The sequence below is a fragment of the Harpia harpyja genome, chromosome 3 (genome assembly GCF_026419915.1).
Source record: "Harpia harpyja isolate bHarHar1 chromosome 3, bHarHar1 primary haplotype, whole genome shotgun sequence".
NCBI classification, from domain to species: domain Eukaryota; kingdom Metazoa; phylum Chordata; class Aves; order Accipitriformes; family Accipitridae; genus Harpia; species Harpia harpyja.
In genome coordinates this window covers 17885096-17902085 of record NC_068942.1, presented here as the reverse complement: position 1 = coordinate 17902085, position 16990 = coordinate 17885096, and the positions used below count along the sequence as shown (strand labels likewise).

Sequence of the window (16990 nt, the reverse complement as noted above, 5' to 3'; positions counted from 1 at the left end):
TAGTGAAAAATAATAACCTCAGATAGAAAATATTCTATAGGTTGTGTGAGAAAAGCAAAAGCAGTGGACTGCAAAGTAGACAGAACTGCAAAGAATACAAAATGACCTTCAAAAAGCTGGCTGAAATCCATGATTGTATCAAAACCTTTTGCAGAAAAGAAGTTTCGTGAAAAGAGGAGGCACAGCCCAGTGGTAGGGCACTTACTGCAGGTTTGTGTCGCAGAACGTCCTTCCGGCCTCCGGGAGGTTGCCTCATCTCCCTGAGCCTCAGTTTTCTATCTGAACATTTAGAATGACGGTACTGTCCTACAACTCAAAAATGACTGAGAAATATTCAGTTCCTGCAGTAACATCCACACCTTGAAGAATGAGTGCGGTGACCTTTCAGAGACAGTGAAGTTATCTGTCAGACAGGGTGGGGAGAGAGGATTTCTGCAGAAGAACAGGGAAACTGGAAGAACAGTACTGTATAGGAAAGAAAACATTAAAAGTAAAATGTAAGATCTGTTAGAGCAGTATTAAGAGGAAAAACAAAAGAACAGCTCCTTACGCTTAGAAGTAGCGCTGGAATAAAAGTAAACAATAAGCTACAGTGGGTATAGAACAACTGGTGTGCTATGAAAAGTAATGCAGAAATTTCTGACCTTCTAAAAGGCGAAAGGTATTAAACCCATTGTGCATACTAGATATGATTTACTACAAACGAAGCAGTTGCTTAAGAGGTCAGAACACAGAGACAACTAATGAGGAATGAAAAAGTAGGTAACAGCAACAGCAACACAACCACCAAAACTTCTAAAACCCTTAGAACTGGCAAACCATCTAGATAAGACTATATCCAAGAGTGTAAGGGATAGTGAAAACATGAATGAAATGTTCATGAACAGGACTCTTCCACGTTCACTATGACCTGCAGAGAAACCTGAAGAGAGGTGGGAATCAAGATGATGACATTATTTTTAAAAGGCTTTGAGGATACTGCAGAATCAGCTTCTTTGATGTGTATTCTGAGCAAGAAGGATGAAACTGGGAAATATAAAATAATAAGTTAGCTAGAGATGAATGAAATTGCTGGGAATATCCAAAACACTAAAAATAACATTCTAAACTATTGATAAGTAAAGTTTCTTTTTATAAAAAGAAAAAAAAAAGTTTATACAAAACTTGGGCACTTTGAAGGATACTACAAGTATCTACCCTGCTAAGAAAGGTGGGGTTCCAAAAATCAGCACTCAGAGATAATGAAATAGATGCGGGATTTTTTTTTTTTTTTTTTTTAAATAAGCAAAGCTACGAAGAGAACACAGCTGGAGTTCTTACTAATAGAATTGATTTATATTATTTACACTTCCCACAATTTGTTTTTCAAATTCTGCTTTTGCTGCAAAAAGAGAAAAAGGGAATACTGCTAAAAGTCAAGTATGTTTTTATCATAATCAGGCTGAAGATGTAAACTAGATTAGAAGAGGGCCAGGTCTGTTCACTGTATATACTGGTTGCCAACAAAGAAGTATTAAATAAGGGTAACTGGACAATGTGATGTTATCACTCTGCTTCTGGGTATATAATAATAATACAGATTAATAATCATAATAATGGTAATAAATCCAGGAGTACAGCAAAGAAAAGATATGTAAGCCTGAGCTCTTGCCCTTTTCTGAAGAACAAAACTGCGCTATGATCAGTAATGGCATAAGAGCAAGAACTAGCAAACACCAGCAGTCTAATAGGGGAATAGGGTAAAGTGCAGTGGTTTCAGGGCTACTGTTACCAGCAAGGATTAAGCTGAGGGGAGCCCACTGCTCAGAGATGTTGGGGGGACTCCAGAATTAAAGAAATGCCATCTAAAGATCTGAAGTCAGGGAGACATATTTTTCGGAGATCTGATCTGTTCTATGACTACACCCACATCCACTTTTAGGCAAAATGACACACTTAAGATATATAAACTGCCTGAGTGTATATGCAAAATTAGAAGAGACACGTTTACCATTTTTTATTCCAGTTAAATAATCCCATTGGTAACTGTGAAGGAGAATAAATAACTAATCATAAGATGATTCTAAATTTTTGCATCATAGATTTACCTATGGGATTGGTAGGATGTGTATATGTTTTGGGAGGACATGCTTGAAGATGACAGCATACAAGAACGTTTGAAATTATTTTGCCAAGCAATTGATGCATCTTTTAACTATGTGCTATTGAAGATTATTATGTAAGATGCTAAAAAGAGATGAAACTGCAAGAAGTGGTAATTAGCTGTTTTATGAAAAAGGTTCATTCATGCACTTTACCTGAAGTTTTCAATAGAGGGAATACTTTTCAAAATCCAACAAGAAGCATGAAGATACCAAATTTCTCCCCTATTTAAAAGTTTTTCCTTATTGTTCCCTGAAGGATAGGTAAGGTTTGCCTTTGAGGCATCTTATATTCCTGTCAGACTTCTTTTATGTTTGAATCTAGTACAGAAGGAAGGTGTCAAAAGAAATGAAACTCTACTGGGTGTCTAGGGAATGTAAATATTTCTCTTTCTCTGCCCCAAGGACTTGTTTGCCCATATTTTGACAGTCCATGAAATCTTTGACACTGAGACCTGTCAAATATTAACAACTTTGCACTGTGCCAAACTGACTCATCATTTACACTTTTATCTTTTTTTTCAACTTTGATGTCGATCATTCAATCAAAAAATAAAATAATAATAAAAAACCCCCACTCAAGCCCCTGACCTGAAGAACTTTAAATGAGACTCTTTCTGACATCTTTCTCACCTGTATGGCTTTTTCCTGTGTACTTTCTATATTAATATATACTCTTGTCAGAAATCAAGATTAACACCCATCTGTTCTATTACTGCTGACCTGTTGCTCTGGGTCATATTTTATGCAAACAAGGGTATTGTTAAATCAGCATAATTAACTTGAAAAAGCCAAAGTAGGTCATTAACTGCCACTCAGATTTCTAACAAGTTTTTTCAACTGATTACTCATTGCTCTGAGGTCAGAAACCTCAGAATTATTTTTTATTGGAAAAAAATTAATTCCTTCTATGCTTAAGTGTAATAAAGAGCACATATTACTATTTTTGATGTTCCAATTTTACCTGATACTCAGGACAGAAACCTACAACACCCATATGGCAGAAGAACAATTTAGAAATTTAGGTAAAAAGTGAAAGCTCTGTAACTTTTTCATTTTGTGAGAAACCTACAGTATTTTGATAAACCTTATTTCTAAGCCAACACTTTATGCATGTATAGTGAAACACATATGTATGTGTTTACAATATGTAATTTTTGTTTTTCTAACAAACACATACGCACATACACGCTCACAAACAGACAAAGTATAACCTACATCTTGATTTGACATGTCCCAGTAAGGCCGTTCTCCATAAGACATTACTTCCCACATAACTATTCCATAACTCCACACATCGCTGGCTGATGTAAATTTGCGGTACTGGATGGCCTCTGGAGCCGTCCATCTCACTGGAATTTTTCCACCCTATGAAAAAGAAGAAAAGAAGAAAGTTTTCTTTTTCCTCCACAGAATTTCCATATCATCTTCCATAGAGGGCATTTATTTCCATCAACATCAAAAGCAGCGCTTATATCATCTACTATAGTTGACCGATTGCAGAATTTTCAAAGGAGTCTAAGGAAGTTTAGGCTCTTAAAACACCTGGACCATAGAAATTTAGATACCTGTCTAAGCTAAGGGGGATGCATTTCTCTGGAAGTGCTTATCGCGCCATTCATTTTAAGGGGCTGCTTAGATGTCTGATTTACACTAGTCATTTGACTCCTGGCTGGCTGAAGCTAGGTGAGGGGAATCTCATCCTGTGCATATAAATCCCCTTGACTTGTCATACTGCTCCTCTGAAATCTCGGTCTGACATTTTTAAACCAGGATCCCACTTAGAGCCCAGCGGCAGGAGTGACGGCCGTGAACGCCGGTGCAGTTTCCCAGATCCCTGCGCCTGTTGGAGCAGATTCCAGGGGCCCCTCCTTCCCTCAGCATGAGAAAATAGGTACAGTGAGGCCCCACGGGTGGGAAAGTGGAGCGGGATCAACAAAAGAATAAAGAGCATAGTGTGCCCAATGAATGCTTATTTAAGAAAAGCGTCCCACCCAAAAGCAAGGGAAAATGCAGGAGTTGAGCTTTGTCACAGTCTAGCCTCAAGCTAGTCAACTTTTTGGCGAGATAAAATCTAGTCTGAAAAATAGTAATAGCCTACAAATATTTTAATTGACTCATAGTAAATGAAATTATTAAAATTTCTATAGGTAAAACTTCCATATTTGTTCAAACAGAAAATCATGAGGAACAGAATAATGAAGATACTGTGCAAAATTTTTAGAACTTTACCAAATAAAATGTATGTTCTTACAAAACTATCAATCCCTAATTAGAGCCAGATTTCTGCAGAGACTCTTTTCATTTTGACTGGTTAACATTTCTCAAGCAATTAACGTATTTCTTTTATCTATACTCTCTAGAAGATGTGCTTCTTCTTAATAACCATATCTCAAAACTACTAAAACCCATCGATTTCTCTTACGGTAGTAGTGTAGACGGCCTCTGGATCATCTTCTATAACTCTGGAAAGGCCAAAGTCTGACACCTTACAAACAAGGTTGCTGTTGACAAGAATATTGCGTGCTGCAAGATCCCTGTGTACATATCCCATATCGGCCAAATATCTCATTCCAGCAGCAATTCCTCTCAACATTCCCACTAGCTGAATGACTGTAAATTGCCCATCATGTTTCTGGAGGGAAGAAAGGAGCAGCAATTCTTGTTAGTATAGCTGAGAAGAGAAATAAGAATTAGTTTTACAACTTTAGCTTTCTACTTATTTACTACTTCTGTGGCAATACATCCTGGGGCAAAGAAACTCACTTCAAACACAAGTTTTAGTTTCTTCAGAGATAAAGCAGTACATCCAGTTAAGAAATGTGTGAGTAGTTAATGTACTAGAAGTTAACAAAACTTGCTAATCACTACAAATTTCTGGCTAAGTCAGGGAAAGTCTCTTCTAAGAGAGATTACCTGATGCACAGCACTTTATAGTTTGCCTTTATGCTCTTCATCTCTCAGCATGATTATTTGTATCAAGAAAATAAAAACTATCTCCTTTCGGAAGCCTAGCTACTGATAATTTTATTCATAGCTTGGAGTTTATCAAACAAAATCTTTCTGTTCTCTGTGGAGTGTTTATACATCATCTCACGCTGTCTTGTACACCTGGTAAGGATCAGAACTGGCCAGTTCAGAACACACACTCAAAAAATGCTAAATTGTTGTGGACTTGCATTTCTTTTTCCTTTGTTCTTCTCTTAAACACAACCATAGTGCATTTAGGGATTCTTGTATGCTGATTTCCACCATGCTGACACAATAAAATTCTGCTCCCAAAAGGCAGAAGATTGGCTTCAGGTATCAGTGGTGTTAACTTCATCTGGTGGCAATAATAAAATCCACCATGTCTATGCCACATTAAATCACTTAAATTCCTAGAATGTTCCCATGTGATCCTGTCTGATCCTCTCATTTCTGATCTGGTTTTGCTGAAATAACGTAGAGAACTGCTAGTATTTGTCAAGCTCCATTTCAGTCTGAAAACCAGATTATATGAATAATTACAATGAATGAATGAATAATTATACATTCATTATATATGAAAAATTATAGGAATAATTATAATAATTTAATTATATGAATATCATGCATGTATATGTATATATATGCATGTATATAAAACCATATATTTAAAAGTGACAATATATAATATAATATATTATATATGTGACTTAAAATATGTTTATACATGTTTTAATTTTGGTACTCACCCTAAGAAATGCATCTAAGGCCCCATTCTCCATGTATTCTATTACAATCATGACTGGTTTCCCTGAAAGAAAAGACAGGTTTTGTTTGAGAAACTGTTACACAAATGGAGTGCCTTTTTTTAATAAAACACATGTTATCCCTTTGAAGGACTGAATCATTGAGACGATGAACATTTCTGAGGTCTCCAGCACTGTTACTGAGTTCTAATAAGTTCTTAAATGTCTACATGGAACGTGGTCATGATTCACAAAATTAAACCACACAAATCAAAATGTCAGTGTGTTCTCCTAACTCCTGCTGTGTGAACAGGACTCCAGAATAATGACACTTCAGATAATATGAAAGGACATAAGAAACCTTATCTCTCTGCATGGTCTTTGAGGCTAAATGAAACTAGAAAAATAATATATTTCAAAGTACTTCATCTTTTAATCATGTGTGCATCTTAATTTTTTTCCTCAGGTTGTAGCATAAAGTAAGTATTGTTTTAGTTAGTTACGCATCAGGAGAAAATCCATTAGGAGTGTGCAGCCTGTTTATAATTTGAATCTTTGACCATGAAAAAGCTAAAGTAATTTCTGCCATTATGTTGTTATTTGACTGACAGATCGAGCCACTGCTTACCTCTGGTAACGACCCCTTCTAAGTGAACAACATTGGGGTGGTCAAACTGTCCCATGATGCTTGCTTCACACAGGAAATCTCTCCTTTGCTTTTCAGTGTAGCCAACTTTCAGGGTTTTTATGGCTACTGCAACATCTCTCTTGCCAGGAAGCTTTAGACGCCCACTGCACACTTCACCAAACTCTCCTAAAATGAAGTAGATCAATGCTGAATTACTCCGACTATATATCAATATTCTTTTTAGGCCTTGATTCAACTAGACGCCTAAGCGTGCATTTAAATTTAACATGTGAATGTTTATATTTGAAATGGATTACTTAGGGACACAAAGACAGGCATGTGCTTTAAATGAATTGCTGACTAAGTACCTTACAGAGTAAACACTTCACGTTAAGTCAATCTACAGGACTGTTATTTGAGTCTTTTAAAAGACTTGTTAGTAATTTGTTACATTTTTTCAAAAACAAAATAAAAATGAAGTGGCTTTCATAAGAAAATACTATTACAGAAATAGTAATACCATTTCTAAGTGAAAAAGTCATTCTGTTCTACATGGTTTCCTTGCTATGTTTAGATCCAATGGTTTTTTTTCTTTCAAAAGGCAGCTCTTTCAGAGTTGCTTTTAATTCAACATCGTTATGGTGTTAAATGAAGCACTACATTATTACCTTCAAGCAGGATAATTTACTTTGCAGATTATGAAATGAAAGGTGTGACTTATAATAATTTTGTTACATTAAACAAACACAAGCAAATGCTGGAAGTTTGTAAAAGGTTCTAAACTAACAGACAACTGGAACTTGAAGAAGCATGTGAAAAAAGTGGCCAAACAGCCAGCAAGAATACAAAAAAAAAAAGCCTCAACAACCATAATTTGGGAGACACGTAATTGGACTCCATTGGACAGGAAATAGGATGGAAGCATGCGAGATGTGGAAGCATGCGAGATGTGAAGCTGAATGGCAATACATCTACCTCACTATTATTGAGATTGTGAAAGATTTAAGGATTGTCCCTTTCCTCACAGCTGTGTCAGCAGAGAGAGAAAGAGAGACCCCTTATTCCATAGCCAGGAGGAAAAATCTCTTGGGATATACAGGAGAAAAGAGTACTAACATAAAGGGGAACATCTCTTTAAAAAGAGAAAGATTCATTGCAAAAATATTTAATAATCTGGTACTTTGCAAATTTATGTGGAGTACGGGAGATACAGATCCAAGTCCCTCCTCCAAATCAAATCAAGCCTGAAATTTATCTCCTGCATACCTGCGGATTGCCTTAACATTAAACTATTGCATATGCACAAGTATGCAGACACACCTACATCCAAGACATGTTTTAGGGTGAGTGATGAAAAAAATTACTGAATTAGGAAAGACTAACACAGAGAGTTTGATTAGAGAATCCCTTTGGGATATAGACTGAGGTCCTGAGAAACCCGGTGGGATCAGGACTTGAGTGCACATACACACTGGCAAGGTGTCTGGCTGGCAGTGGAGAGAAGTATGCTTGAAAATGGGGCTGAATGCCTGAAGAGGTAGATGTTAAATTGTCCTAATGGCTGAGTTCTGAGAAATCTTGTTTAGGACACCGTCACCATTCCAACACTACTGTTCTCCTGTCACTCCCAACAGCAGAGCTTTCAGAAGGAAAAAAAACAGTACCTGGGCCTCAGCTTCACAGTTCTCCAGCCAGTAGGGTAGAACTTTGACCAGACCTTAATATTTCCAACCAACTTGTTTGGGCAAATCTCCAGTCAGCACGGCTCGTTTTACAAATCTTATAGGAGATGGCTGCATACAGAATCGAATTCCTCTCCCTCCCGTTCTACGCTAGCTGAATTAAGGTTAGCTCCAATCAACTCCATATACCTCCGTTAACACCATGCTGTACTCGAGCTAACCAGCCAGAGTACAAGTGTTCCTGCCTGCACAGGTGAGGCATTAGCCCCAGCCGTCCTTGGGCACTGGAGTCATGGTCTGAATATCCATGTCATAGCTATGAATACTGTGAGGCATAGCTGTTACATGCATAACAACTAGCTGCTCACGCCCTTAGCTTGGTGCCTTAACCTCCCTCCTGCAATTCATTAGCAATATGGACAACTATTATTGAATTCACCACTCACCTCACTCACAGCTCCTAGCCACAAGAACTTCCTAAAGGGTAACAATTTTCTCTAGCAGTACCTTCCAAAATTGCTTTTGTTCCATGCCGAAAACAAGACGTGAGTATAAGTGTGTGTGTGTGTGTGTGTGTGTGTGTGATACTTCAGAGCCAGGTAATTAGGATACTTGGCACGGGAGACACTAAGGCTTAACTCCTTTCCAGCTCTCTGTAATCTGATTTTGATTGATTTCCAAAAGCAGATCACTCACTCTCAGGCAAACTAGAAACTTGAACTTGTATGTCATGCATTTCAGGCCAGGATGCTAGCCAACAAACCACTTTTATTCCCCAGAAAATAGTATATTCAGCTGAAAAGATGCCCCAAAATGATCCAGAAAATATGACAACAAGAGTGGGAATACTGCACAGCCGCACAGCCACTAGCTCAGCATGTCAACAAGGAAGAAGCTAAAACAAAGCATGTGTGGTACGAACAAGGACTCAACATAGTGGACACCATTTTCTGTATCTGACAGGTGGCCGCAGCGGGATGGTAATGAAAATGTTGGCAAGGAAAGCACATATCCCTCATGCCAATTGAGCACAAGCATACTTGCACCCTGTTTGTCTGAGAGAGACATGGCACCACTCAATAGTTGATGTGGCCAGCATTGCTGATGGTATTGAGACTGCTAAGTGGCTTTTCTGGTGCTGTCCCTAGTAGAAATTCTATATTCTTCTTTGATGTATGAGTTTCAGCTGCTTCTTTGGGTCTTTAACATTCTGTTGTTCCTGGACTGCATTTCATTTCACTCCTATTTGCTATCTACATCAACAGGTCAAAGCCATAGCTAAACCCCATACACAATATGCTTTCACCATAGCGCTTCTAATTAACTTTCTTCTGAATGACTACTGACACACGTTAGGTTTTTTGCTACCAGTTATACTCATTAAAATCAAGAATAAATTCATCTGCAGTCAACAAAATTAACATTCTGGAATTACTCTGTCATAACAGTGAAAATATGTTTTAAGCTGTATTTGCAACTGAAGCGTTTTCAGCATTTTGCTCAGAAGGCATCGTCAAAGTCTTCTGAATATATCTTTGTGCTCTGAACTGTTGCTATGCTGTTTTTTAACTTAAAGCAAAAGGTAAAGCTCAGTAATTTTTCTATGCTAATCTTGAATTTAAATCTTGTATATTCTGTATTTATTAGAAGACATGCTGCCAGTCTAGAATCACAAAAATTACTAGTTAGCAAGGGCTGGATTCTTATGCTCTTACTCATCTGAAGGAATAATTCGCTCAAGTAGTGTTGTTAATTTCAACGGTACTACTCCTTGATTAAGACATGATTCAACATGAGTGAGGTTACTTTAAAGAGGCATTGTGAATTCAAAGTGTAAAGAATTTTTTACTGGTAAACCAGCTTATTTTAGAGATATTTCTTCTTCTCTTTTTAAATAATACCACCGTATGTAATTTACAGTGCATGCCAAACTACAGGGTGATTTTAAAAGTATTCTGCTAATACTTTTATGAAACAACAGGAAAGCAAAAGAACATTTCCTCCAGGAATCCAAAGTATTTGATATTTTTCTTACCCGTGGAAACTTAATTTCACTACATGGAGTAGTGCAATAAAAATGTCACGTATCTTATTAATGCAAACAAATGAAACTGCCTTTTTAGAGCATGAACACCATGGCTTAAATAGGTGGTAGACAGTTCAAGAGGAAGAAAAGCAGTGTAATGCTGGTGCAATTACAATCAGTCATGAGAAGTTAAACAATAACTTTTTGTATTCATAAAATATCAAAAAGAAAAATGGTAGAACAAAAAACAGCCTTGGGGAAGATTTTGTTATACAGAAATGAGACCTTCCTAGTCTCTATTTAAGATTTTGTGCTGCAGCCAGTTTTCCTTACTCACAAGAACAAAAATTCAGAGGTCAAAAAGCCTTCTTGCAAAAGGAAAGTGAGCAGAATTTGCACTCATGCCTAACACCTTTACTCTGACAGTAAATAATAGGCAGCAAAACTGCCCCCCTTCCCCCAATTACATTTTTAACAGCAGATACAGAATTAGAAACCCACAAGCTTTCAATGTCAAGCAAGACTCTTCATTTACTTATTTATTTGGTTTTTGTTGTTCCCCCCCCCGTTTGTTTTTACATTTTAGAAGCGAGTGCAGCTTCGTTGCTCTTAACCACTCCAGCAAATGCAAAAAGTTCTTCTATACTTGAGGTATAATTATTTGCCTGTCATTATGATGTATGAGTTTCGATCCCAGCTAAATGGAACAGTTGAATCAGGAAGCCACGGCAGCCTTACCTGCACCAATCACACGCTCAATTTTAATACAAGAGGCATCTAGCTCCTTGGCGAATTGATGGACAGCTCTATTTGGGTCCTCGTAGGTTTCAGGGTCAATGTAGGTTTTGGTGCCTGGAAATTTAACTGTAATGATGTAAGAAAGCATGACTGTGATGAAGCAAAGGCACTTATTGTGCAGTCAGCCCAGGAATTTCATTATGCAGAGAGCTCCTTGGAAGAGCGAACCTGCTTCCACACTGCCTGAGTCAGAGCCGCTCTGAGAGGCAACCTTAGTTTTAGGCATCATCTGCAAGCATGTTGACACAAGTACACAATCCCATCTCTAAAAATGACTAACATTAGCATCTGCATCTCCACCTTGAAGTGAAAGAAGTAATAAATATTAAATAGCGTTCAATGGAATAAAATGCACGGGTTGAGCGGGAGCAAAAATAAAGCAGGGGAAGGGGTATAAGAGCAGCAGAGGAGGTTAAACTTTCTTTTTTGTGCAAGGACAGCTTATCCTCTTTTCCCAGGTTGTGTAAACAGCGTTTCTTTATGTTATCTCTGTCTTCTAGTGGGATTTGAAAGGCTCCTCCACCTACTTCAATTTGCTTAAATTATTGAATATAATATTATTTACAGACTGTGGCAAAAGCCAAGCTAAACTATTCACAGCACTTAGAATTTATATCCTTAGATACGTTCCTTGCAGTAGAATATGAACATGAGAAACACTTGTAGGCAACTTGTGAAGGCATAGGAAGGGAAAGCGGGGTCTGTGGCACAATTATTCCCTCTCTCAAGGACCTAAGTGAATAATATGCAGCAACTTGGTTTTTGCTCTCTCTTTCTCCAGTATAGCACTTAGTAGAACTCAGGCAGCGTAGCGGTCTGGCCAGCGTATAGTTTTTTTCCCTTGGTTTGCTGCTGATTCAGGAAAATTATTTTTTACCCCTCTGGTGAAAGTAGAAACTTCTGGTGAAAGTAGAGCACCCCTTGGAATCTATTAACCAAGCTATTTTTATGAAATAAATTTGGCTCACAAGGATTACAGTCCTGAGCTTTAATTAAATCAGTGAACTAAAACTCAATATGAAAATGTAAGAATGTTCCTCTACTAATTGATACACTGATATACAAGAATAGGATCAAAAGTCAATACAAAACATAAATAATTTATGGTTGCTTTGTAATCTTTTAATTGAATATAAAATATTTTAAATTTGAAAATATATTGAAAAATAGCTTAGTAATCATGTATTTATGTTTTAGATGCTATTACGGACCAAAAAAACCCCCAAACCCTCATAAGAAGGAAAAAGCTAGAGAAATTGTTTGAGTAATCTAATAAATTTACATGCAGAGAAATTATTTGAAATGTTGCCCAGATGCTATTATCTACCATATTATGTATTTAAATAGATGTTCTTCCAATTGTATCGATAATGCTACAGATTTTTAAAATGATAAATATTTATTTCTTAAAACCAAAAATGACTAGAAAAAATGAGAAGAAAGCAATAGGTTAACCACCTATAATAGTGCTTTCAGGCAGGGAGATGGAGTAGGAGCCATTCTCTTGTGTTTGTAATAAGGGTCCTGAGTGGAGGTAACCTTGCGAATCTCAAGTGGGCCTCTGATGGTTCTTTATTCAAGCTGTCATAAAACGTTTTGACAGGCCAAGGCCATCCTGGCATACCAACATGAAATAATGCTGGCCTGGCTTTGAAGACATTGTTAGATGAAAATGGTAGGAGGAAACCAAATATAAATCTGAATTGCTTAACTAAACTCCTCCATTGTACTTGTATCTTCAAGTGTAGCACTTGAGGTCACAGAGAGTTGAGAGGGACTGAAACGAAATATATGATACTCTATTAAATACAGTGCTTTAAAACCTGCTTTTAAAAAATGGTTACTTGTAAGTTTTTATGTTAAGTAAGTGTTTGTTGTAAATTACTTCTTTGAAAATCCAGTCTGGTACCTCAGCACAGAAAAAGGTTGTCTAGATGTTATGGAGCAAAAGGACACCGAACTGGTGTTCACAGCTCTGCGACCAAGCTGGTGACCACAGCACTGGGTTCCATCTCATTCTGTTACCAAACAAATTTAAACACTAAACCTTCAATCAACAGACGATGAAAAACTAGCTTGGCAAAAAGTGACTTCTATTCGGTGCTATGATTTTTAAAAGACTGTGTATACTGACTGTTCTGACTGATTTGCTGGATAACCAGATTTCTTGAGAGTAAAATGAGGGAAATGAACACTTATAAAGTCTCACCATTTCTGGATCAGCTATTAATCATTAAGTAGCAGCTTTCATATTAATTTGTTTACATTTTGACTGAAACAAAAAATGTCACAAATAATGGAGATGAAGAAAGGAATTATTTAGCTAGCATATTCCTTTTGTTTATATACTGACATACAAGAATATACAGTTGATCTTTTCCTTCAAGGACATAATGGGGATTTTAAAAGTGAAAGCAGTAGCTCTTCTGAAGACGTGAAAAGCTTATAATGCACCTATGAGAGGCAAATTTCAAATCCATCACTCCCAGAATAGTAACGTTTAAGTAACATTAGATTTTTGATGAATTCTTTAAAATCAGCTGCACTGCAAAGTGCATGATAAATAATTCTTAGCCTATTATTATTTTCTACCTTTCTTGCGCAGATTATGAATTGATTGACTAAAGCTGCAGTGATGTTACAGCTTAGTTTAATACTGACTGCATTTAAATGAAATTATTTAGGTAGCAACACACCCAAACTCAGGAAGTATGAACAAATTCCAGCTGGTCTGATTTTTTTCAGGGCAGAAAGGTGAAATAGAAACCTTGATCTGATTTTGAGTGGAGCTTTGGCTAGAACTACCCATTTAAAGAGGCGTACATTGAGAAGATGCTGCAAAGTTGTGACTCGTGGCTACTTCATTCCCCAAGTGACATTACATTTTCATAATAGCTCATGATTTTAACATATGTAAAATAAGATAAACCATATTGCTTTCATAAAAAAAAAATCTGATGGATTTAAGCTACAGCTGCAATTATTGGTAGACAACAAAGGCTACATACAGCATAGCATGGCTAAATGGCAAGTTCTACTGATATGAGAGTTATCAGGTATGAGAGAAGACTGGAAACCCAGACATTGTTCTGTGTCAGAACTTATATTCAGTTTAATTCTATTATGTGATTTTGCAATTTTGCATGCTCAAAATAATTTTGCAACTTAGTTTTACCATACTTCCTGAGTTAAAGACTGATTCTAAAAGAAAGGAAAACTTTTTTTTTCTCATGTCAAAATGAAATTACAACTGAAATGAGAAAGGGCTAAAAAAAGAAAGCTTTTTAAACAATATTTTGATAAAACTGAAACTATTCTTGCATAAGCCTCCCTCTCCTCTGAAATTTTCAGTTGTCATTAACCCAAGAAAGATGTATTTTATTTAATTTTCCCCAGGTTCTAGCATAAGTTCAGATGGTAGCTGTGATTTTAACGTGAGGCTTTAGGTGCTATTCTTCACTAGGCAAGTGATTCTAGAACACAGAACAGTAATGAAGTAGCTGACCTTTCTTTTCATATTAAATATTCTATTTTTAAGGACATTATGTTTTGTAAATATTGATGCTACCATATTCACAGTAGCAGAAAATAGCTTCATTGTTAGGGTGATGCAGTGACCCACACTTTCTTAATCTGAAGTTTGCCTGAGTTAAAGATCATATAGTCACTTAGCCAAAAGTCTCTCAAATACTGCACCTCAGAGGGATCATTAGGATGGTGTGAAACATGTATTCAAAGCAACCAAAAGAAAAAAAAAAAAAGCAGAATGAAAACAACAGTATATCATACACATGTATAGAAATAAAACCGCCTGTGTGAACAATGTTGACTTTAATCTGCATTCCTTTTATGTAGGTCACATTTTTAGAGTGTTTAACTTCCTACTTGCTATTTACACAGCATTTTTTAATTTCTTATGGCTTTGTCTTTCATGGAGTGTTGTTTTAGTATTGTCTACACTATTGCAGTTGGGAATTTTTGGAAGGGGGAAAAAAAAGCAAAACACTTACAGTGAAAGTAAAGTTCTTCATCCCCTTCTTGATCAGCTTTACTATAGCCGCAATGCCTGAAAAGAAAGACACCAGTTTTACTCGTAAATAATGATTTACTTCCTCACATCTAAAGTCCTGACAACATCAGTTCTGCAGGCTGGGATTTTCAGGCGCTGAGCACCTAACTCCTGTAGGCCCTTTGAAAGTTTCAGCTATAATTCTCTTGACAGCAGAGTTTTAAATAAATCATGAACAGTTGCAATCAAAAGGCTTTTGTATCAAATACCAGTTGGGACAGGTCCTAAAGAGAAAATTCTAGTTCTGGTGAAAAGCTTCTATGGATAAAACAGAGGATTAAAGAACTTGAAAGTAGAACACTGTTTTACATGAAGTTATTCTTAAACTTACTGCTGTGCCTCTTTTTCTTGAATGTAAAGTCATTTAAAGGCTGATCAGATAAAGTCTCAGACTTCTCCACGTGAGAAAACTGAACAGAAAGATGGACTTTGAGGAGTACAGGTAAAGAACCTGCTAGGGGTTCCTTTTACAGCACATTTACATAGGACAAAAGGAACATCTTGATTTAAGTGTGTCTTGCCAAAGTAAGAGGACAAACTGTATAATTGATAACAGGATTTAAATGAAAATTGTCCTTACTAAAAATGACTTCTGTTTCAGGTTTGCAAATTACTATCCCAGATTAGACTATGTCTCAAGAGTTCACAAGAGCAGGGTCAGATGTGCTCATGCCTATGCAAGGTGCAATACCTTCGCCCGATGATGAATCCAAACACCATGAAGACCAAAATGATGGTTCCTGCCACAGCAACCACAGCTATGATAATAACAGGATTCTGTTCACTGGAAACAGCCGTGGCTACAGATGGAGCACAGAGAAGAGATTAGTTTAAAATTATTCCCTACAAAGGAACTGCAAAAAATTAAGCCAACCATCGTGAATTGCAGACTGTTAGTTTACCTTTGCCTGAAACCATTACATTGACAAAGTTAGTCTAAATATGGCCTCCATTGGAAATTCATCCAAATGCTGGATGAGTTAACGATCGTCCCCAGGGAATAAAAAGGAGCTATGCTGGAATTGTCTTGGCCAAAGTGATGCAGCCATTAGCCAAAAGCCAGCACCAGCACCAGCCACTTCCACTCCATCCTACTGCTGCGCTGCCTTCTGGTTTTGCTCAGTGGTTGACCCCTTCCTAAAAGGGAAGAGCTGGATATCCCTGTAAGGGCGGATGGTAGGATAATAATCCCTGAAGAGCTCTGCTTCTAGCCTCCCCTCTAAAACTGGTTGATGCGACTTTGATGGTACCCAAGGAAATAGTGTCTTAACTATAAGAAGAATGTTTGAGATGAAACACTATCTATTAAGACAGATTTCCTGGTTAGCATATTTCTATCTTTTACTGCTATTAATCATTGTAAATTGCTATTATTACTTATGATTTGTTTCTGTTAGCAACGAAAAGGTGCTTCCACATATACAAAATGGAATTCTCCATGCTTCAGAGATTTACATGCTAAAATATCCACACATTATAGTTCTTTTTATTCAGATATGCCAATGTTATTAATATATGCAAATGTATGCATGTCACATTAACGTAAACCGAGGATGTCAATACTTAGTGTGAGAAACCTCAAGGTTTGTTAAATACATTGCTTGCCTGACATCTAATGAGGGTGGCCATGTACTCAGTTGCATTAAATGAGCACAGCTCTACTGAACTCTGTGGAGCTATGCTGGTTTGTAACAGTGAGGATCTAGCCCAAGGGACTAAGAACAAAGGACGAGACATCAGGCAGTGATGCTGAGCAAGGGACTGTGAAAGTGTGAGTCATCTGGAAGCAGCAAAGAGATAAAAGAGAAAAAAAAAAAGGAAACCCAACTGATAGCTGATTAACTAAATTGTAGATGGTATGTTAATATAGTTAACTGCTGGTAGTGGTAACTGAACAGGAATGTCTACACAAGGATTTTATGAATTCCACAGA

The 16990-nt window shown here is 37.0% G+C and overlaps 1 protein-coding gene across 6 annotated transcripts in view; it reads right to left on the bottom strand.

Moving 5' to 3' along the window:
• EPHA7 (EPH receptor A7) overlaps window positions 1–16990 on the bottom strand; it is a 167341-nt gene that overhangs the window by 20067 nt on the left and 130284 nt on the right. For 4 of the 6 annotated variants that reach the window (XM_052781488.1, XM_052781492.1, XM_052781490.1 and 1 more), the window contains exons 8-14: window positions 15749–15857; window positions 14999–15054; window positions 10929–11054; window positions 6483–6668; window positions 5858–5919; window positions 4567–4776; window positions 3360–3509 (exon numbers count right to left, since the gene is read on the bottom strand). In XM_052781488.1, the coding sequence (XP_052637448.1) occupies window positions 3360–3509; window positions 4567–4776; window positions 5858–5919; window positions 6483–6668; window positions 10929–11054; window positions 14999–15054; window positions 15749–15857 (899 nt within the window). The remainder of the gene's footprint in view (window positions 1–3359; window positions 3510–4566; window positions 4777–5857; window positions 5920–6482; window positions 6669–10928; window positions 11055–14998; window positions 15055–15748; window positions 15858–16990) is intronic. The other 2 variants (XM_052781489.1, XM_052781491.1) reach the window with 1 other exon arrangement.